Source organism: Lepidochelys kempii, chromosome 1 (genome assembly GCF_965140265.1).
Source record: "Lepidochelys kempii isolate rLepKem1 chromosome 1, rLepKem1.hap2, whole genome shotgun sequence".
Classification (NCBI taxonomy): domain Eukaryota; kingdom Metazoa; phylum Chordata; order Testudines; family Cheloniidae; genus Lepidochelys; species Lepidochelys kempii.
Window position 1 is genome coordinate 107,889,064 of NC_133256.1, and position 23,092 is coordinate 107,912,155.

Here is a 23,092-nt window from a genome sequence, read left to right on the forward strand (position 1 = left end):
GCCACGCACGCCAGCCATACTGCCCTGAGCTCCTGGACATTTATGTGTAGGGTCAGATCCTGAGCCGACCACAGACGTTGGTGGGCCCCCCCACGTAGGCACCCCCCAACCCAGGTCCGATGCATTGGACACCAGTTGCAGTGATGGGGCCCTGTCCCTGAACGGGCCCCCTTGGAGCATGTTGCTTGGGGCGGATCACCACCGTAGGGAGGCAATCACCGAGTTGGATATGGTGAGAACTCTGTCCATCCTGTCCCTGGCCTGGGAGAACTCCGAGGCCAACCAGAGCTGAAGGGGTCTCATCGTAAGTCTGGTGTGATGAACCATGTATGTGCATGCCTACATGTGACCCAAGAGCTGGAAGCACGCTCTGGCTGTTGTCACCAGGAACCTTGTGACTGTGTCGATGAGCCCCTTCAGGGTCTCAAACCTGTCTGGTGGGAGGGAGACTCTAGCCAATGAGGCATCCAGGAGCACCCCAATAAACTCTATCCATTGAACCGGGACTAACATGGACTTGCTGTTGTTTACCAACAGGCCCAAAGTGGTGCACATGGATAGGAGGAGCATCACGTGATCCCTCACCTGTGACTGGGAGCTGCGCATGACCAGCCAATCATCCAGATAGGGAAAAATCTGGACCCCCCCCAGCGCCTGAGGTAGGCTGCTACCACCAACATACATTTTGTAAATACCCTGGGGGCAGTGGACAGGCCAAATGGGAGGACCATAAATTGGTAGTGATTCTGCCCCACCACAAAACAGAGGAAGCATCTGTGCCCCTCGAATATATGAATGTGGAAGTACGCATCCTGAGGATTGAGGGCAGCGTACCAGTCCCCGGGATCCAGGGAGGGGATGATGGAGGCCAGGGAGACCATGTGGAACTTGAGCTTCACCATGTACTGATTCAGATCTTGCAGGTCCAGGATGGGCCTGAGTCCCCCATTGGCCTTCAGGATAAGGAAATAGCGGGAGTAGTACCCCTTGGCTTTGAACTCCATAGGCACCACTGCAACAGCTCCTACTCCCAGGAGCAGCCCCACCTCCTGCTTGAGCAGAGTTTCATGCAAGGGGTCCCCCAGGAAGGACGGGGGCGGGGGATGGTTGGGCGGAGAGGACGTAAACTAGAGGGTGTAGCCCCAGGCTATGGTGTTGAGGACCCATTGGTCCGAGGTCATCCGCAACCACTCTGGGAGGAAAGCACACAACCAGCTGGAGAAGGGAAATTTTATTGAGGGTGGATCCCTGATGAGAACTGGCAGGGCTCCCCCGAGTGTCCCGTCAAAACCACCTTTTCCCCGCCTGCTTGCCTTTGGAGGACCCAGGCTGGGGGGCAGGCAGAGACTGCCTCTGAGGGCATCTCTTGTAGTCCCACAACTTCTTATAGCTGGCCTCGTATTTCAGGTGGGTGGTCTGAGCAGGAATCTGCTGCGGCTTGAATTTAGATTTATCCGGAGCTGGAACATAGAGACCGAGAGTCTGGAGGGTCGTGTGGGAGTCTTTCATGCCATGCAGACTTATATCCATTGCAAAGCTGGAGCAGAGCAGTTCTGACGCACCTTCGCTAGCGGCAAGAAGGAACTGAGGGTGGGAAGAGCGTGCAGCTCCCCTTATACTGTGCCATGGAGGCGCTACTCCAGGGGTTGCTGGGGTGCTCCCCCTGTATGGGTACTGCTAGGGGAAATACTTCCGGCACATGGTGAGCACGCACACCTATTGTGGAACACACATGAGCAATCACTCGAAGAAGAAGTCTCCGTCAGGGGTCTGTTTCAGTTGGACTTGCTGAACGGAGCTCATGGTGTGAAGTGGGGCTGCTGCAGGCCCAGAGGGCCAATCTAAGGAAGTGGAGAATCCACATGGCTTACCCTGGAGGAAGAGCAACAATCCTGGGGCGGGGACTGGCACACCGAAGGGTTTCCTCCTAGAGACTGTTCCAAAGCTGGAGCCATAGCATTGAGCCTGTGGATCTGTGACAAAAGGTCCTTTACAGCCGTTCATTTCTATGATTCTCTACTTTGGTACTAGCAGTGGCCAATGAGAAATACAGTCAGCATGACAGGCAGTCGTCTCAGCACACTAGCAGCCTAGCCATTGTCAAGGTCTCCAGCCTCCTCCCACAACCCAAATTCTGCCTGCTTGTGACACCAAAATGAAATGTCACTCACTGTAAATTGGGACCTTCATAGTATTATGATTGATTGGCTGATACGTCTGCAGAGATCAATATGATGAATCTGCTGAGATGAATTTGCTACCACTCTTCTCTTCCTGGGTGGTGGTGGTATGGGGGTGGCTGGTGTGTGTGTGTGTGTGAGAGAGAGAGAGTTCAGGATAGTGGGTCATAGGGGCAGTGTTTCTGGAGGCCTGGACAGATATGCTGTTGAAGACAGTTGGAACCCATCAGGCCTGCGGGCCTAATTCACGTTTGAAAATGGGATTTAGCAATCTAAGTCACTTAGGCCTTGCAAAGTAGAGCAGAGCAACTCTAAATATCTTATAAAATCTTGGCCGTAGAGCCTGTCATAAATATAAAGGGAAGGGTAACCACCTTTCTGTATACAGTGCTATGAAATCCCTCCTGGCCAGAGGCACCATCCTGTTACCTGTGAAGGGTTAAGAAGCTCAGCTAACCTGGCTGGCACCTGACCCAAAGGACCTATAAGGGAACAAGATACTTTCAAATCTTGGGGGGTAAGGCTTTTGTTTATGCTCTTTGTTTACGTGGTTGTTTTCTCTTGGGACTGAGAGAGGCCAGACAGAAATCCATCTTCTCCAACCCATCCTAATCCAAGTCTCCAATATTGCAACCAGTATAGGTAAACCGGGCAAGGCGGATTAGTTTATCTTTTATTTTATGTGAATTTTCCCTGTGTTAAGAGGGAGGTTTATTCCTGTTTTCTGTAACTTTAAGGTTTTGCCCAGAGGGGGATCTACTTTGTTTTGAATCTGAATACCCTGTAAAGTATTTTCCAACCTGATTTTACAGGGATGATTTTTACCTTTCTTTTTTTTAAATAAAACCCTTCTTTTAAGAACCTGACTGATTTTTCCATTGTTCCTAGATCCAGGGGTTTGGGTCTTGGGTCTGATGATTTTATAACCAATTGGTTAGGATATTATTCTCAAGCCTCCCCAGGAAAGGGGGTGTAGGGCTTGGGGGAATATTTTGGGGGAAGACGTCTCCAAGTGGCCTCTTTCCCTGTTCTTTGTTTAAACCGCTTGGTGGTGGCAGCATACCGTTCAAGGACAAGGCAAAGTTTGTACCTTGGGGAAGTTTTTAACCTAAGCTGGTAAGAATAAGCTTAGGGGGCCTTTCATGCGGGGCCCCACATCTGTACCCTAGAGTTCAGAGTGGGGAAGGAACCCTAACAGAGCCTTAGCAGTTGAAGTGCCTACAGCACTTGCCTCAGCTGTGATACACCCTGCAAGATACCAGGGGCCCTGTCAAGGCAAGGCCTGTTGAACACACCACTGTGTTGCCCTCCATGGAGTCTCTAATTATATAACCATTGTCCTTCTTCTTGCATGTTATGATCAGCAATGAAATAGTTTAAAATGTTGACATTTAACTTTAAATTAGGCTTCCGAGTTAACCCAGTTACTGTTCACACCTCTTTTAGCACTATTGTTTCAGGCTATCTGCAGATGCAGGCAGACATCCCTCCATCAGTTTAATTCAGTTCACATTCCAAAGGTTGTTTTCATAGCCATATTTGTTAGAGGTTTTGTTTGTTTGAAAGTTGAGTTTTTTGAGCATAAGATGCAGCCATGAGGAAAAAGTCTCAGTTTTCACAAGCTGATGTCAGCCATTCTGTTCAATCCCTTTCATTAGCTGTCTCCAGAATTCTGAGGCAGGCCCAGTGCATTATTGGTGCAAACATGGCAGACTGGAGATAGTTACATTTGGGACAGGGTAAAACATTGTTTTGCAGGCCCATCCAAAAGCACTAAGGCAAGTGTGACTGTAAGAGCCCCTTAGAGAGCCCCTTGTTTTGTAAACCCCTACCAGGTCTGACACACACCCTACTCCTAAGACATTGCCATCATAGTATTTATCTGTAAAGAGTATTGTGTGTAGTAGCAAATGAAAACTGGTGACACACGGGTCATTAATAGCACTGTGTGATGTATGGCTGGATGGCGTATAAAAGGTCGTGTGTGTGTATGTGCTTGAAATATGTACCTAACATACGTTTTGGGGGCAGACTTGATAAACAAGTTTGTCCTAGACAAAGGCCTGTTGCATCACCTCTTTGCCTGTGTCTATAATGTAAATTGAGCAGGGGGATGCATGAGTTAATGGGCAGTTCATTTGCATCTGAAGTAAACACCAGTTGTCAGGAGGAGGAGGACCCAGCATGGCGTTGGCCCCCTGGAGCACAGACAGCAACGGAGAATAACTTTAGCTGGAGATTCAAAAGAATCCATTTCCAAGGTTTACTGGACTATAAGAAGAGAGGGAGAGAAGCCCTTTGTTATCCACCCCTCAGAGAACCAAAAAGATCAGGCTCTGTGCTTTGATGAGTGGTGGATCCCCAACTAGGTGGGCTGGTGCCATGGAGAAGTAGCTTTGGGTAAGAAACTTATCTTAAGGATTGTAACTTGTTAAGTTTTAGACACTAGAACATCTGACTATACTTTTGTTTTATTTATAGCCATTTTCTATTTCCATTGTCTCTATTTAGTATCACTTACATATCTGTTCTTTATTAATAAACTCATTCTTGTTTTATTATAAATCCATCTCAGCACTGTTCTGTTAATGCGAAGTGTGCATCGTCTGCTGAGCCAAGGAGACAGTGGAGTTGGTATTTTCTGTATGTGTCCAGGGGCTGGATACTGCTGAGGAACCCTCTTCAAGAGGGTTCAGGATCTAGGAACATCAAGCATTTTCTCAGGCGTCTGCCAGTCTTTTTCTTGCCTTACAGTGTTTGTTGGACTGGCTAACAGACTGGAATGTCTGGTAGCTGACACACAGTTTAGCAGCAGCAAATCTCTCTCTTGTTGAGGCAGAAGGGTAACAAGATTAGCGAACAGGGAACTGCGAACAGGGGAGTTTGAGAAGGAGTTTGAAAGAGGGAGTCATAATATAATCGCTAGGGTTAGGAAGGGCTGCATCGCCAGTGCCAATGCTGCTGATGTCTCCTCCACCTGGACCTGTATCCAGACAGACAACCTAACCAGGGATGCTTCTACCCAGATCCTGGTGTGGATTTGCAGAGACTGTGGCCTGCATTTTCTCACCCCCAGAAAGCCAGGTTGGGGGGACCATCTAGTGTGAAAGGTGCCTGCTGGTGGAATCTCTCAGGAAGCCTGTGGGAGAGCTACAGGAGGAAGTGGCTAGGGTGAGGAGTTTCCGTGCCCACAAGGAATTCCTCAGGAGTATTCATATAGAGACATCCAAGGCTAAGGAAGCTATCTAACTAGAGAGGACTGCTGTCACACCACCACGGGAGGAGGATATGGCTCTGTCACAGGGAGGACACTGGCTGTTGGTTACTTCTGGCTGCAGGCAGTGCTTCACTGCTACTCCCAACCCACCCACCATGGTGATGAAAAATCGATATGCTGCCCTGGCAATGAGTGATGAGGAATCACCCCCAAAGGTGGAGGAGAAGCCATGTACCCACAAGGCTGGGAAAATCACAGCCACCACTCCCTAAAGGAAACAGGGCACTAGTGGTTGGTGACTCTCTTTTGAGGGGGGCGGAGGCATCCATCTGTTGCCCTGACACGGCGAGGTATGCTGCTGCCAAGGGCCCATATCAGAGATGTTACGGAGGGATTGTCAAGGATCATCTGGGCTCTTACTACTACCTTGTGCTACTCATCCATGTGGGCACTAAAGATACTGTGAGGTATGACCCTCAGCAGATCAGAAGTGACTACAGGGCTCTAGGAGTACGGGTGAAGGAGTTGGGAGCACAGGTGGTGTTCTCTTCGATCCTTTCGGTCAAGGGTAGGGGCCCAGGCAGAGACAGATGCATCCTGGAGGTGAATGCCTGGCTGGGAGGATGGTGTCGCCAGGAGGACTTCAGCTTCCTTGGCCATGGGACGCTGTTCCAGGAAAAAGGACTGCAAGGAAAGATGGGGTCCACCTATCGAGGAAGGGGAAGAGCATATTTGGATACAGACTGGCTAACCTCTGGCTTTAAACTAGGTTCAAAGGGGGCAGGTGACAAAAGTCCCCAGGTAAGTCAAAAACATGGAGACCGGGGAGAAGGTTCGGCAATTGGGGGGAGCAAGGGCGGTTATAGCAGGGATAGAGTAGAGACAAGACAGAACTGGGGGGAGGGATCAAATCAGTAGTTTAGATGTCTGTACACTAATGTGAGCAGTATGGGGAATAAGCAGGAAGAACTCAAAATGCTAGTAAATAAATACAACTGTGACATAGTTGGCATCACAGAGACTTGGTGGGATAATACACATGACTGTAATATTGGTATAGAGGATACAGCTTGCTCAGGAAGGACTGGCAGGGAAAAAAGGGAGGAGGTATTGCCTTATATATTAAAAATGTATACAGTACACTTGGACTGAGGTTGAGATGGAAATAGGAGACAGACTTGTTGAAAGTCTCTGGCTAAGGATAAAACGGGTAAAAAACAAGGGTGATGTCATGGTAGGGGTCTACTACAGACCACCTAACCAGGAAGAAGAAGTGAATGAGGCTTTTTTTAAACAACTAACAAAATCATCCAAAGCACAGGACTTGGTGGTGATGGGGGACTTCAACTACTCAGACATCTCTAGGGGAAAATAACACAGTAGGGCACAGATTATCCAACAAGTTCTTGGAATGTATTGGAGGCAATTTTTTATTTCAGAAGGTGGAGAAAGCTACTAGGGGAGAGACTGTTCTAGATTTGATTTTGACAAATAGGGAGGAACTGGTTGAGAATTTGAAAATAGAGAGCAGCTTGGGTGAAAGTGATCATGAAATGATAGAGTTCATGATTCTAAGGAATGGTAGGAGGGAGAATAGCAAAATAAAGACAATGGATTTCAAGAAAACAGACTTTAGCAAGCTCAGGGAGTTGGTAGGTAAGATCCCATGGGAAGCAAGTCTAAGGGGAAAAACAATTGAAGACAACTGGCAGTTTTTCAAAGAGACATTATTAAGGGCACAAGAGCAAACTATCCCACTGCGTAGGAAAGATAGGAAGTGTGGCAAGAGACCACCCTGGCTTAACCAGATCTTCAATGATCTAAAAATCCAAAAAGAGTCCTACAAAAAGTGGAAACTAGGTCAAATTATAAAGGATGAATATAAACAATAACACAAGTATGTAGGGGCAAAATTAGAAAAGCCAAGGAACAAAATGAGATCAAACTTGCTAGAGACATAAAGGGTAACAAGAAAACATTCTACAAATACATTAGAAGCAAGAGGAAGTCTAAGGACAGGGTAGGCCTATTACTCAATTGGGGTATGAGGAGGGGAAGTAACAACAGAAAATGTGGAAATGGCAGAGGTGCTTAATGACTTCTTTGTTTCAATTTTCACCAACAAGGTTTGGAGGTGTTTGGAAGTCTAACATAGTGAATGTCAGTGAAAATGAGGTGGGATCAGAGGCTAAAATAGGAAAAGAACAAGTTAAAAATTACTTAGATGTCTTCAAGTCACCAGGGCCTGATGAAATGCATCCTAGAATACTCAAGGAACTGACTGAGGAGATATCTGAGCCACTAGCAGTTACCTTTGAAAAGTCATGGAAGATGGGAAGAGATTCCAGAAGACTGGAAAAGAGAAAATATAATGCCAATCTATAAAAAGGGAAATAAGGGCAACCTGGGGACTTACAGACCAGTTGGCTTAACTTTTGTACCCGGAAAGATAATCGAGCAAATAATTAAGCAATCAATTTGCAAACATCTAGAAGAAAATAAGGTGATAAGTAACAGTCAGCATGGATTTGTCAGGAACAAATCATGTCAAACCAATCTTATAGCTTTCTTCGACAGGGTAACAAGCCTTTTGGATGGGGGGAAACAGTAGACATGGTATATCTTGACTTTAGTAAAGCTTTTGATACTGTCTCATATGACCGTCTCATAAACAAACTAGGAAAATGCAACCTAGCTGGAGCTACTATTAGGTGGATGCAAATCTGGTTGGAAAACCATTCCCAGAGAGTAGTTATCAGTGGTTCACAGTCATGCTGGAAGCGCATAGTGAGTGGAGTCCCGCAGGGATAAGTTCTGGGTCCAGTTCTATTTAATATCTTCATCAATGATATAGATAATGGTATAAAGCAGTGGTGGGCAACCTGCGGCCCGCATGCAGCCCATCAGGGTAATCAGATTGCAGGCCATGAGACATTTTGCTGACGTTGCCCTTCCGGAGGCACAGCCCCCCACAGCTCTCAGTAGTCACGGTTCACCATTCCCGGCCCATGGGAGCTGCAGGAACCGGTGACCAGCACATCCCTGTATCCCACTGCTTCCCGTAGCTCCCACTGGCCTAGGAGCTGAGCATGCGTGCAGAGCCCCATGGCCGCCCCTGATCCTCTGAAGCCAGAAGGACCTGCCGGGTGCGGGATCCGGGCGGCACTTACCTGGTGCAGCTCCTGGGAAGCAGCCAGCAGGTCCTTTTGGCTCCTAGGGTCAGGGGTAGCCAGGGGGTTCTGCACGCTGCTTGTGCCTGCAGGCCGCGCCCCCTGCAGCTCCCATTGGCTGCGGTTCCCAGCAGTGGGAGCTGTGGAGCCAGCATGCCTGGTGGGCACAGCTCACAGAGACTCACCTTGGCTGCTCCTCCGCCTGGGGGCTTCAGGGTCCTGCCAGCCACTTCCCGGCAGCTGTGCAGAACCAGGTAGGGAGCCTGAGAGCTACAGTGACCAGTCTAGCCCTGTGCCAAATATTGGGACAAATGGTGTCCTGACTGTCCCAGGATGTGGGACAAACAGCTAAATATCGGGATGTCTGGTCACCCTATTAGTCTCCCTCGCCGACCATAAGGAGTTTGTATTGGAGGTCCCCTCAGTGCACCAGAGGTTGGTGACACCAGTCAGGACCAGAGACCTCCTGGACTATTGTCAGCAGGAGTAGGTGGACCCCAACACCTTCATTCAGCAAATGGGGTTGCCCACCCCACATGTGCCACAGGAGGTAAAGGCAGCCCTGCTCCCAGCCTCTAGTGTTCCCTGCCCACCCATTTCCTCTGGCCTTTCTAAGCTTCAGGTGAGGCCCCTACTGCTTTGAATTTCCCATATAAGCCAACTCAGTAAGACCTGGCTGGCCTGATTCCAAGCCACGTCACAGGAACATCTATACAAGCTCATGCACCATGCTATTCATTTCTTCACCCTCATAGTCACCCCAGTATGTAATGGTGGGACATGTTGCCATCTATGGAAGGTGAGAAGTCTTGGTGGGATAGCTTGTATTGGTGCCACAGCCTGTCAGGAATATAATTAGGCAGCCCCTTCACAGAGCCATGAACAGAGGCCTATTGTTGATGGTTTTTGGATTCCCATTACAGTTGTTTTTCTTGTGCTGAGAGGAAGACCCTGGCACATGCATATTGACAGTGGGCTGCCCCTTTTCTGCCTCTTCCAGAATGTCTTGTTGAGGTTCTATCTTCAGTTTTCCCCACACCTTTTTATTTATGCACATCTTATCCATAGGCCCACAAAGTTGCAGAACCTCCTTGTCGACCTCCTTCTGGCTTTCAGCTAATGGGCCATATATCCAATCCAGAAGGAAGGAATTGGATGGAGGGCTCACCTGTGACCAAGACTGTGGGGGTTGATTTTGTGCACTTGTTTGTTCAAGTCTCTAGGAAGTGTTTCTCTGAGTGGCATCGACTAGCTCCCTGAACTTTTGAGGAGCAGTGGATATTGTCCAGGCATCTCGGCTTGGTGTCCCCCTCGGAAACACTGATTGTAAACCTATGACCCTCACTTCCATTTATGTTTTTTCATTTGTTGTCCCCCAGAATCGGTTGATAGATGTATTTCTTCTGGTCCTTTCCCTCTAAAGAGCAGGAGGTCTTTTTTGGTTCACTAGATAAATTGCCTTCAGGGATCCATGAAGTATATAGGGACCCTATAGGCCTAACCCCATGCTTAGACACCTGACCATAATGCTGGGCCTGAGACCCTACTTACTCCAGACCTAAGCGTAGACTTTGGGTCCCTAACTGCCCCAACCCTAACCCTGGGAGCACTAGCTACCCCAGCCATAACCTGAGAAACTTTTTCAGCCTTAATGCTAAACCTAGGGTAGGAGGCCCTACCTGTTCCAACCCTAACCCTAGGGGACTGTACCTGCCCAAACCATCACTTGTGAAAGTTTATTTACTCCCAACACCTAACCCTAGAACATAGTACCCTTCCTGCCCAAACCCTAGGCTGGGGGCCCCTACTTGACTTTCACTGTAACCCAAGCCTGAGCCACTTTTCCAGCCCAATTTTAACCCAAGCCCTCATTCTCATTGGGACACTTTCTGGTCTCACCCCAATCCTATACTGGGGTACCTCCATCCCTAACTCTGGACCAGGGGGACCCTACCTGCCTTATCCTAGCCCAGGCTAGAAGGGTGGAAAACTACTTCTAATCCTAACTTTAGGATGAGGTGCCCCATCTGCCCTACACCTAACTGTGGGCTGGAGGGACCCTACCTGCTCCAGCCCCAACTTTAGGCCAGAGAGACCATACCTGGCACTAGCTCAGCACCAACCTGAGACAACCTACATAATCTTGCAATAAAATGATGCATACTAGTTCCATCTCTAGGGTATGCATCCTCCCCTTTCCTTACACTGATTGGGTAAGAGCAAACCCCAATCACCTCATAAAATTACAGCTCTGTAGTGTGAAAACTAATTTCCACTTTCTCAGCTCACAAACAGACTTCTACAAACTAGTCCCACCTATTGCATATACCATTCAATATAGCTACATTCCTGTGAATGCAGCTGCAGTGTATGCAGCTAATTCCTAGTGGGTATTGCCGGCGGCATGGGGGCAGAGGAAAGATTGGGTGCACGTTTACTGTAACAGTGTATTTCTTGGTTTTCAGTTTAAGTTAAGCTAAACTCAACATTCTGGAAGGACATGAGCTGTCACTGGGAAACTAACCGTGTAAATGTTTTTTGCCATTTGATTGTATATAGTTCAAATCCATCTACACTTTTTCTGCCAGAAGCAGCTTTTATTACACTTGCTTTTCATTATACTATTAAAGTCAATGGAGTTACAAACATGTACGATAGCAAAATTCATCCTCCTATTCAAAACAGCAAATTTGAGACTAATAATTAAAATAGTCAAATAGCCTTTAACTATTCATATCAGTATTCAATCTGTGAGACCAGGAGTATGCTCCACCTTTCTCCAATTCTCAGCCTCTGTACAGTAGTGAAAACAGGGCTATGGTAACAGCCTATATTTCTCACTTTCAATTCCAGTATATAAACTCAAAGTTTCCTCATCTATCTCCTTCTGAACTCACATACTGCACTCTTGCAACCTTGTTTTGCTTTGAGGACTTCAGTGGACCTTCCATATACTAAAAATGTTCAGAAGACATCTTGAGAATTTACAACAAGCAGCAATCAAGACCCTCTAGTTTCAGTTTTGGAAATTTAGTCTTGAAAGCAATAAGCATTTGAAGGAGAAGAGGGGTTTGAAGAAAATTTTTCACAGATAGGATAGAGATACTCAAGTTATTCAGTCAAATATTTTGGAAGAAAAAGTGTCTGAAATCTGTTTAAATAATAGTGAATGAAAGCCAAATATAGTATATATTTCCTTAAAAGCTTGTCTGGCAGGAAATTTAAGTCTTGAGTTATACTTCACTTGGGTACATAAAACCTCATTGAAAAACTATAAAATGTGGCCAAGCAACATGTGTGCAAGATTAGTTGTAACCTGAGGAGGAAAATTCAGACAGCACACTACTATAAATACTAAGGGCTTTGATTTGTCCAAATGAATATAAACAAAATCATATGTAAAACTCTAAAATAGCACTTGGAAAAAAATGTCTTAATCAAGGTTTAAGTTAATAAGTCTGAAGTGTTAGTTTGACCAAAATTATAGCATGCTAGAGGCGCCATGCTTCCGGTGAGATTTAGGTCCCCCTGCACATCTCATCTGTCACCAGAAGTTAAGTGCCTGCATTATTCTGGCCAACTGCTCCATTTGCTTATACTGTCATTGTAACTCAACTAGTATCTAACTTGCTACACTTTAATTTGCTTTGTGGTATTTTATATCGGAATGGTGATATATGAAACAATATTGTAAGTTCTATTAGAAAATACTGAGTTTTTCAGACTTTTTCCTAATGAAATGTTTAAGGGAAAACTAAGTACTACACAATTTCAGGGTGAAACACAAAACTAACATTTCTGATCTTTCTTTGGAACTCAGGACTGATAGAGTCTTTACACATAATGTAGAAAACATGTACTAGTATCTTTGAAAGAACAAAGAAACTCAGTCAAAGATGACTTGCCAGCCTATTTACCTTCTTTTTTATAATTCCACATAATGAAAATAAACAAATTCCACACAGGCGTTAAGAAGGATTAAATAGGTAAGTGAGATTTGACTTTAAATCTATTAAACACTTGTTCATATAAATCAATGAATGTGTCACTTCTAAATAAAATAAATCCAGATACAATATGGAATTATTTTTTTAAAATTCAATTTGTAATGTCCCTTTTAAACAAAACAAAAAAAATTGATACAGTTCAAAGCTTACTGGGTTTCTCTCTTGTTTAATATATTCTCCCACCATTCTTTTATCAAATCACAAAAGTAGTATCTTACATTATTAATGTGTATACAGAGCACTTGTATGAATTTTTACTTGTGTAACAGGATTTAAATACAATGTATTTTCAGTGAACAAAGCCCTAAAAGTATCTTAACTGGCTAGATATACACGGCATTAGATTTTCAAAACAGTTGTAAAAAACACAAAGCAAACAAAATATATGTACAGTATATCAAAATCAGTCAAATATTTTGACCTGACTATTTCTATAACAAGTAGCAGTAATTTTAAATTGCATAAAAAGCAAAAACAGTGCCAACATGCATCCAGGCTGTGAGCTATGGTAAAATATCAAACACATAAGTAAAGTAGAGAAGCAAAATAAAAAAAAGCCATAAATCAGAACCAATGCTGAAGCACTCTCACTTGCAACTGACCATAGGTAATCTGCTTTTCCACCTCTATAATGCAAAGGGCCCTAACAATGGAGAAAAGAATTCCTATGCTACACTAAATTGAAAAATGTTTCTAACTTGTCTTTGCATTTTTAACATTTCATTTGTCATAGAACGAAAAGATGAAGTTCCAATTCTATTAAAGAAACATACAAATTCGTAAATCAGAGAAGCTCCTTTAAGAACAACACTTTTCAAACCTTGCATAGTGACAGCTGGCATTGATATCGCTACCATAGCTTCAGCAGAAAATACAAAAAAGGAAAATATTTACTTCAAGATTGATACACAAACACAACTTGTTTTCTGCACAAAATTCAATACAGTTTGATCATATTAATAAGAGGGAAAACACTTTTAAGAAGGGGAAAGATAGTGTTCACTAGCTTGGAAATAAAATTAAAAAAAAAAACAAATAAACGAACAAGTACAAAACCACAACATTCTATAGTAAAATGCAAAGAATAAACATTTAATTGTAACACCACCTACTTGCATCACTAGATAAGCCTCATACATGCAACAAATTAGAACTATAGTATAAGACTGTCAAATGAAAGATTTACTTTTTATATAAACAAAGTGTAAAAATAGTAATAGGTGCATTTTTCAGATTTAATGCTAGATGAGGATTTTTTGTCCCTCTCAAACATTTGCTAGCAATTTCAATATGAATTTGACAAACAAGATGTTGATTTAGGAACCATGATAAAGATACATTGTGCCTAAGACAGTATTATCATATTTCTGTTCAACTTTAACAGAATTGGAATGCTCAACAACACTGTTAAGTTCAGGGATGCTTTCAGCAGTATCCCCAAAACCATGATAATGCCCATAGTGCAAAGTATCTCCAAGATCTTCAGCCCATGAGGGCCTGTTAGACACAAAGCTACTTGGGCTTCCATTCAGATGCAGTGAACCACACATATCGGCAGAAGTATTCATGGCTTTTTCTGGTTCTTCAGTGCCATTACAGGTGTGAATTATGTGCCTATTGGCAGAAGCTGCTCCAGAAGTTATTCCATTAGGTCTTAACGTTAAACATTCTTCATGCCTGGAATCCATTCCATTGAACTGTGTTATGGTGGTGAAGTCCAAATGTCCATTGATGGTACATCCATTTGTCAATGCATTCAAAACGGAGCTACTGCTATTCATATCTGCATTAAGAAATACATCTGTCACCAAAAATTGAGAATCAATGGAAATACATCAAAATGTCTCCACTGCACTCCACTTTGTTTTTCAAAACCTATGCACAGAAACTTGGGGGTGAGAGTGGAAAGACACTTGAGTGCAAACCTAATTTTTATATTCCACGTCAACATAGGTGGTTTAAAAGTAGTATAATCTGACTCTGACCAGTAAATTTGAAAGCTAATTTTAATTTCAAAAACATAACTGCTAACTAAATTAGAAATGTATATATATATAGCTATGCTAATCTTTCTAAGACACTGCGAATTTTAGAAAAATAAAGAAGTTAAGTGACAAGTGTAGAGTAACAAAGCAGACAACATTCCAAACAGTATTTTGGGAAACAGGACAAATTTAAAATCCACCTGCAACTAAAGAATCTATGTGCAAGAACTTAAATTTGAGTGGACTACAGTTTTTAGCAGTGGTGATTATGTTTCTTGCCTCCTCTTTAGTGACAGATCTCAGGTAACAATACATGTTGAAGCAGGCAATATGAACAAGCTTGTGTCAATAGGGAAACTAATATAAAATGTTTCCTAAGGTTGTATATCAAACAATTAATTTCAGTATAACTAGTGGTTTACTTGAGAATATATTAGGCGGGAACAATATGTTTTTTCTTAATGATAGATTTGTAACATCTGTACAATCCACATGCAAAATGCCATACAACAGCAAAATGCACAGAAGACCATAAGATTACTAACAGAAAACAAGAAATACTAAAAATATGCATGCAAAAAACAGACTGGTTTAAGCAATTTCTCATTTGAATTTTAGTAATTAGTACGCTAATTACCTCATCTGTAAAACTAAATTTCAGTCAAGTTTCAAATGTATGTTTTTGTAGTGGTACTGAAAGTACTAGCACAAAAATAGATTACTGGGTGTGCCCTAAAATTACCTATTGTGTGTGCACGTCTGTCTAACGATAGGCAGGGCAAACCTAGAAACTAGCTCTGTATTTTGATATTTGAGCATTTTACATTTTGTTTTCTAGGTCTTTCTGAACGTATGCACATACATTTATGTACATATTAATGCATAAATCTTTGTGCAGAAAAGTATCATTTGTTTTATTTCTAGCTCAGGGCAGTTAAGTATTCTCTTACTAAATTGCCAAATTTTAAAACACGGGGTCTTTGTTTGAAGGAAAGGTAATGAGTACCACTGCTTTACACTGAAGAAGTGGAAAGTTGTGGTTCTCCACATAAATATAAACGGATATATATAATATGACATTGGTATTTCACTTATAGTAACACACAATGCCAAGGATGTGAATGAACTGAGAGTTATCTGTGACACTAAGTGCAGCAACTGAAGTTTCCTGCTTATCCCTACACTGCTTAAAATAATCACATTAACTAAACTTATTAGCCATAGAATCCTGTTGGAGGTCAAGTTCAAAAAAAAAAAACACTCAACATATTATGCCTACTAATATTGTGACGAAGACGCACATTAAAAATTTGATAAAATATTTATTAACTGGAAAAAGTGCAGAGTCCCATTTTAAAATTGGTAATTTAGGCTAGCTTTGTTAACAAAGTTAACAATGGCATTTCTGTTAGTGAATATTCAAAAGCATATCGTGAATAGTTCTAGTGATAATTACAGCATTTTTATATTTGTTGAAAATAAGCACCTAAAACAATACACAATATTTATGAAAGAGAAAGTCAACTACTTTTCAATAAATATAAACATTTGGCAACTATCACTGGAGCTTTTCATCTACTTTCAAACTAATGAAAAGGTTGTTGTTGTTTTTTTAAATCCCTACATATTTTAATGTCCATTTAATATAATTTGGTGAATCCGATCTATGGTATCAAGCAGAAACATTTTATTATAGTATGACTTACGACATGAATATTCATTTAAAAATTTAATAATACACTAAAATAGTAACTCCTCCCTTTACCTACCAAGTGGATGGACAAGCTGACCCAAGACAATTTTTCTTAAGACAGCATAACTCTATATACACTCTTGGGTTATTAAAAAGCATCTTGATCAAGCGGCCCCTGAAAAAATTAAAGTACTAATATGCACTACTACTAACAATATGGCTGATTTCATGAAGACTGATACAAAATCCAAAGAGTGGTTTCCAAGATTGTTCCAAATGGCAACTCAATGAAAGTCCCATGGCATCAATAGTCTTTTATCCACATAAAACAAAAGCAATAGCTGTTCACAATATGATTTCTACAGTCATATTGCGGTGTTTGAACAAATGTTGAACACACAGTCATTAGGTTTGGACTATTATTTGCATATGTTGAGCAAGTCTGAAACTAGCTAAGAGATATCACCCTGTTTCAAGAACTATATAAACCATTAGGATATAATTGCCAATATTGTACAAGGAAAAGTAAGTCTATTTGGTACCAATGAAATCAATCATTTAAAATACCTCCAAATTTTCCTTTAAGCTGCAAACATAGTAACTAAAAACAAGGCACATGAAATGTAAGCCTTTAATAAAAGTGAAATAGCCATAGTGAACTTCTATTTAGATTAGATCTATCAATAAGGTTTCCCTTATACCCTTGCAGTGTGTTCTATGAAACAGCTAATCTTTGATATCTACTTAAAAACCCAAATATAATAGCTGTTACAGTAATACAATAGTTTGCAAGACTCTGGACAACAGTGTGCAAAAAATAAAAGGATGTTTTATATTTAAATTAGAAATAAAATGCATATTGATTCTTGCAACGACAGGGAGTTTGCATTGCAGAAACTGTGTAAATTTCAATCTCTTTTGGTCCAACAGAACCACTCTCCTGTTGTTTGGTGTCTTCGACCATTTGAATGTTGTTGTAGTTAACAGGAAACTGTCCACTCCCACCTGATACAACAGCAACCTCTTTATCAATGTGCATATTGTCAGCATCATCCTCATTTCCTCCATTCATCATTGGTATTAAGCCATCAAAGCTATGAGCTGGTTAAAAAAAAAAAAAAAGTTAGATTTAGTTTCCAGAGCACATTTAAAAACTTGTAGCCAAGCCAATAAACTGAAGTGTAAATATTCTCATTATTAAAATGAGAAAAAACCTGCTATATGGAAACTTTAATTGTATGGTCATAAAATAAGAATTCTGAGGGGTGCTTGAATGGAACTCTGGATCAGAAGTGACCAACTGTGGGAGAATTAATGATTTGGCAGGGGGCAGGGCTTAGCAGCCCTGGGGATCCTTTCCAGTTTATATCTTGTGTTTTTAAAGCTCATACTTTAGGGCTTCAGCTGGTCACCCACAGGGCTCAAGAAAGGATTCTTGCCCCCAATGTATCCTGGGGTGGGGATTTTTTGGTCACCCTCCTCTGAAGCATCAGAGATGGCCACAGATGGAGATCAGATCCATATGTGGGTCTGGCCAAGAAATTTCCCCCCAGGTCAGATTGGCAGTGACCTTTGGGTTTTGGTCTTTTTGCCTTCTGCAGCATGGAGCGCAGGTCAGTTGCCAGGATTATCTCACTTCATCAATTCCCTGCCATTGCAGGGACCTCAGGCATTGATGTACACTCAGTTTCTCCTATTTTCTGTCAGTGGCAACATAGTAGTTTTAGTCTCCTATGTGCTGTAATACTTTGGTTGTTGGTTTTAGTGTGTGTTGATGCTGTTTGTTGCCCATCATATACAGAAGATCAGACTAGATGATCTGGTCATTCCTTCTAGCCTTAAACTCTGACTACGACTCAACACAAACTAGACACCCCATTACATTCAAGTACATTAGATTGATTTTTCTGGTGAAGTGAAGAGAAATAGTTGACATTTCAATTACCCATCATTAGGCTTCAGTTAGCACAATGATATGAAAGAGAGCAATTCATACTTCTCAGAGAACATTTCTAGCTTGGAATCAGACACCATTATATTGGATTCAGATTCTGAATGCTCTCTTTGGAACCATAAAGTCTATAGACAATTTTGCTTTTAAGTAAAAGTTTACATTCTGGAGCATAATTATGACTAATGCGTATGCATGCACCCGCTGCATCCTTGCACAGGCAGGGAACGTGTATGTCAAACTAATGTAGCTTAGCCATTTGCTTACAAAGGGAAAAATTGGCTTAATTTACCTCAAGCGTCTTATTCTCAACAGTATTGCTTCCAGAGCCACAATATAGGAGTCAGAGCCTTTCAGAAGGGGATTTTCATACTATAAGAGAACCTTTGGAAGTCAGTAGTGACAGTTGTAGTCTAGGACATCAAGCCTACTTGCCCCAGAGAGTACAGGTGGCCTTCCCTCACCAATGCTCTCCCTGTTTGCCTCCAGAACACCTAAACGTAACTGGGCTCCAAAAACGGTAGAGGGAGAGAGGGTGACCCAGTGTGGTGCTCTATAGAGGCTATACAGTCACAGAACAGGAGTTATGTAAGACAAGCAATGCCCTTTTTTCCTTCCTGGCTTTGCCTCCATGGAGCCTTGCTAATTGGCCAGTGGAAGAAGCACTGTGCTCCCCAAACTGCCTCTGTTCTTGCTACATTGTAGAGAGAAAAGACAGTTACCTTTTCCGTAACTGGTGTTCTTCCAGATGTGGTATTCATGTCAATTCCATATTAAGTGTGTGTGCTCGCCACATGCACCAGTGCTGGAAGTTTTTCCCTCAGCAATATCCATAGCGGACTGGCTCTGGAGCCCTCTGGAGTGGCACCCGCATGGCACAGTATAAGAGGCACTGCCGGCTCCCCCCCATCCTCAGTTCCTTCTTGCCAGAAACTCCGACAGTGGGGAAAGAGGGTGGATTGTAGAATGGACATAAGCAACACATCTCAAAGAACACCAGTTACTGTCTTTTCTTCAAGTGCTTGCTCATGTCCATTCCACATTAGGTGACTCCAAAGCAGTACCCCTGGAGGTGGGTAAGAGTTCATGGACATGTAGATCGCAACACAGCTCTGCCGAACCCAGCGTCATCTCTGGCCTGCTGAGTGATGGCATAATAAGAGGTAAATGTGTGAACAGAGGACCATATTGCAGCTCTACAGATGTCCTGGATAGGGATGTGTGCCAGGAAGGCTGCCGAAGATGCCTGCGCTCTTATCGAGTGGGCTCTGACAATCGGTGGCGGTGGAACCCCCGCCAGGTTGTAACAAGTCCTTATGCACGAGGTAATTCAATTGGAAATCCTCTGCGAGGGCACCGGGTGATCCTTCATCCTATCTGCTGTAGTGATGAAGAGTTGAGTCGATTTTCGGAAAGGCCTGGTACATTCTAAGTAGAAAGTCAAGGCCCTCCGGATGTCCAGGCAGTGAAGGCGCCTCTCCTCACTGGTCTTATGCGGTTTGGGACAAAACACTGTGAGGAAGATGTCCTGGTTCATATGGAAGGTGGAGACAACCTTTGTCAGGAAGGCAGGGTGGAGCCGCAACTGAACCTTATCTTTGTAGAAGACCGTGTATGGAGGTCCTAAGGGCAGCTTTAATTTCAGAGACCCATCTTGCCGACGTCACCGCCACCAGCAACGCGACCTTCCAAGACAGTGGGAAAGGGAGCAGGAACCCAGCGGCTCAAGGGGTGGGCAGGTGAGCCTAGAGAGGACCAAGTTAAGATCCCACTGCAGGACAGGAGTCCACACCTGCGGGAAGAGTCTTTTGAAGCCTCTCAAGAATCTGACCGTTATGTCATGAGAAAACACAGTCTGGTCCTGGATCGGTGGGTGAAAAGCGGAGATGGCCGCGAGATGCACACTAATGGAAGTGTGTGCCAGGCCCTGGCTCCTCAGATGAAGCAGGTAGATTAAGACAGTGCCTTGCCTCTCTTGATCTTTGCCAGGACCCTGCTGATGAGAGGAATCAGAGGAAACGGGTACATCGTGTTCCCTGACCACGACAGGAGGAAGGCATCAGAGAGGGAGTCCTTGCCCAGGCCTTCCTGCGAACAAAACTGGTGGCATTTCCTGTTTAGTCTGGTGGCTAACAGGTCCACTTGGGGAGTTCTCCACTTCTAGAAGATCATGCAGGCTACCTCTGGGTGGAGCAACCACAGTAAGAGAAGTCCCTGCTAAGGTGATCTGCTAGTGTGTTCTTGATGCCAGGGAGGTGACAAGCTTCCAGATGGATTTCATGGCTGATGCAGAAGTCCCGAAGATAGTGTGCCTCTTGGCAGAGAGTCAACAAACATGCTCCCCCTTGCCTATTGATGTAGAACATTGAGACCATGTTGTCCATCAGAACTCTCACCACCTTGTCTGACAGGTGAGGTAGGAAGACTCCACATGCCAAGCGGACGGCCTTGAGTTCTTTGACATTTATGTGTAATGTCACACATACCCTGGGTCTGGAGGTCACGGAGGTGCATGCCCCAGCCGAAGTCTGAGGAGTCCGATACCAACTCGATGGAGTGATGGGGGGTGTCAAATGGAACCCTCTCCAAGATAGTCATGCGATCGCAGCGAGGCAAGTACCCTTGGGGGAATGGTAATGATCTTGTTCAGGTGATCTCTGGACTGGGAATGGATCGTCACCAGCCATTGCTGCAGGGGTCACATTGAGAGCCTGGCATGATGGACAACGTAGGCGCATGCTGCCATGTCATCCAGCAGGCGCAGGCAAACGCTGGCTGTAGGCAGGGGGAACGTGGAGACCTCCGTGATGAGGTCTGTCAACATCTGGAATCTTTCTAGCAACAGGAATGCTCTGGCGCAGGTCAAGTAGAGTACCATTCCAATGAATTCTATCCTTTGCACCGGAACTAACGTCTACTTTTTATCGTTCACCAGTAGGCCCAGGGAGTGGCACGTGGCTTGTAGCACCAGGACATCTCTTGGACCTAAGACCTGGAGTTGCCCTTGACTAGCCAGTCATCAAGGTATGGGTAGATCTGGATGCCTGGACACCTGAGGTAAGCAGGCACCACCAACATGCACTTTGTTAACACCCTAGGTGCTTGTCATCAGGCCCAACGGGAGGACTGCAAACTGGTAGTGGTGGGGCCGCACAGTAAACTGGGGGAAGTGTCTGTGACCTTGAAAGACCGCTATGTGGAAGTATGCATCCTTCAATTCGAGGGTGGCATACTAGTCTCCTGGATCCAGGGAGGGGATGATAGAAGTCAAGGAGACCTTGCAGAACTTTAGCTTCTTTAGATACTTGTTGAGGTCCATCAGGTCCAGGATGGGCCGCAGACCGCCCTTCGTCTTTGGGATTAAGTACCGGGAATATACGAACCCCTTGTTCCTGTACTCGAGAGGAACTTCTTCCATCACACCCAGTTGTAACAACCCCGTTTCCTCCTGTGCGAGGAGACTCTCGTGAGAAGGGTCCCTGAAGAGGGATGGGGAATGGGGTGGGTGGGAGTAAACTGTAGGGTATAACCCTCCGCCAAAGTATTGAGGACACAGCAGTCTTAAGTTATAGTTGTCCATGTGGAAAGAAAAAAAAAGAAAGAAAGGTGGTTGGAAAACAGCAGGACAGACGAATCCGGGGTAAAAAGTCTGGCACATCGCCCTCGAGCGCAATCTTGAGGGAGGAGGTGGGGGGCTCGGGTGGTGCTTGTAGCCCATACTTTTCTTATGGGGGGGGGGGGCTGGCTCCTGGTGGGTTTGACTCCGTTGGCCCTGAGATTGTTGCAGTTTGAACCACTTACGGGCTGGACTGGAACATACAGCCCCAGAGTTTTCAGGGTAGTGCAGGAGTCCTTAAGGCCATGCAGGTTACCGTCCGTCTGTTCTACAAACAGGGCCTGGCCGTCAAAGGGGAGGTCCTGCATCGATTGCTGAGCCTCCATTGACAGACCCGAGAGGAGCAGCCAGGATGCCCTTTACATGGAGATGAGCCGTGAAGCCTGCTGCTTCCGAGGCTGCTTGGAGGGCCGCTCTCATTGCAGCCGTGCCCTCTTTGAGGATGGCCCGGAATTCCTTCTTGGACCCTTCGTGTAGTGAGACTTCGAATTTGGACATAGACTGCCACATATTGTAGTCATAGTGGCCAAGGAGGGCTTGGCTCAACTAAAGGCTGGAAGACAAATTTTTCACCCAAACAGATCCAGTCTCTGAGTCTTTATTCTTGGGCATACCCCCAGGTTGCCCCGCCCCTCCCTTTGTTTTAACAGCCTCAACTACAAGGGAGTTTGGGGCCAAGTGGGTATAGAGATACTCATGGCCTTTAGCTGGCACAAAATATTTGCACTCAGCCCTTTTTGAGATGGGTGACAGGGAGGAGAGGGTTTGTCATAGGGCATTAATTATTTTTGATACCCCCTCGTGTAGGGGTAAAACCACTCTAGCGGGTGCTGTGGAGCAAAGGATGTTGAAACAGTGAGTCTGACGGCTCCTCAAGTTCCTCTGCCTGGAGCCCCAGGGTAGAGGCAAACCCTCTTCAAAAGCTCCTGATGAGCCGTGACATCATCTTGCAGAACTGGGTGAGGGGGACCCATAAAAGCGTCTGGCGATGAGGAGGACAAAGCTAGCATTGAGAGCTCCAACACTTCCCTTGGTAGTCCAACTGACTGCTCCCCTAGGTCCTCATGGGCCTGGGGCCAGTCTTCCCCTGTGGAGCCTCCACCTCCGGAGGAAGGTGGGATGCTGAGGCCGATGTCCTATCTGAGGCCTCCACCACTGATCGGGCGGCCTGGGAAGACTGGGTGAACCCCCATGGATTCCAGGGATACCACACTGCCAGCCATTAGCCCGGAAGCCATGGGGTCGGTTGCGGTGCCTATGAGGTCGATGGTAC

The 23,092-nt window shown here is 44.4% G+C and overlaps 1 protein-coding gene across 2 annotated transcripts in view; it reads right to left on the reverse strand.

Moving 5' to 3' along the window:
* Positions 1–12,650: 12,650 nt before the first annotated feature.
* The window catches only part of ANKRD10 (ankyrin repeat domain 10), a 51,517-nt gene continuing 41,075 nt past the window's right edge, over positions 12,651–23,092 (reverse strand). For both annotated transcript variants that reach the window (XM_073349906.1, XM_073349915.1), the window contains exons 5-6: positions 17,258–17,353; positions 12,651–14,357 (exon numbers count right to left, since the gene is read on the reverse strand). In XM_073349906.1, coding sequence (XP_073206007.1) covers positions 13,891–14,357; positions 17,258–17,353 — 563 coding nt within the window. In that variant the 3' untranslated portion in view covers positions 12,651–13,890. The remainder of the gene's footprint in view (positions 14,358–17,257; positions 17,354–23,092) is intronic.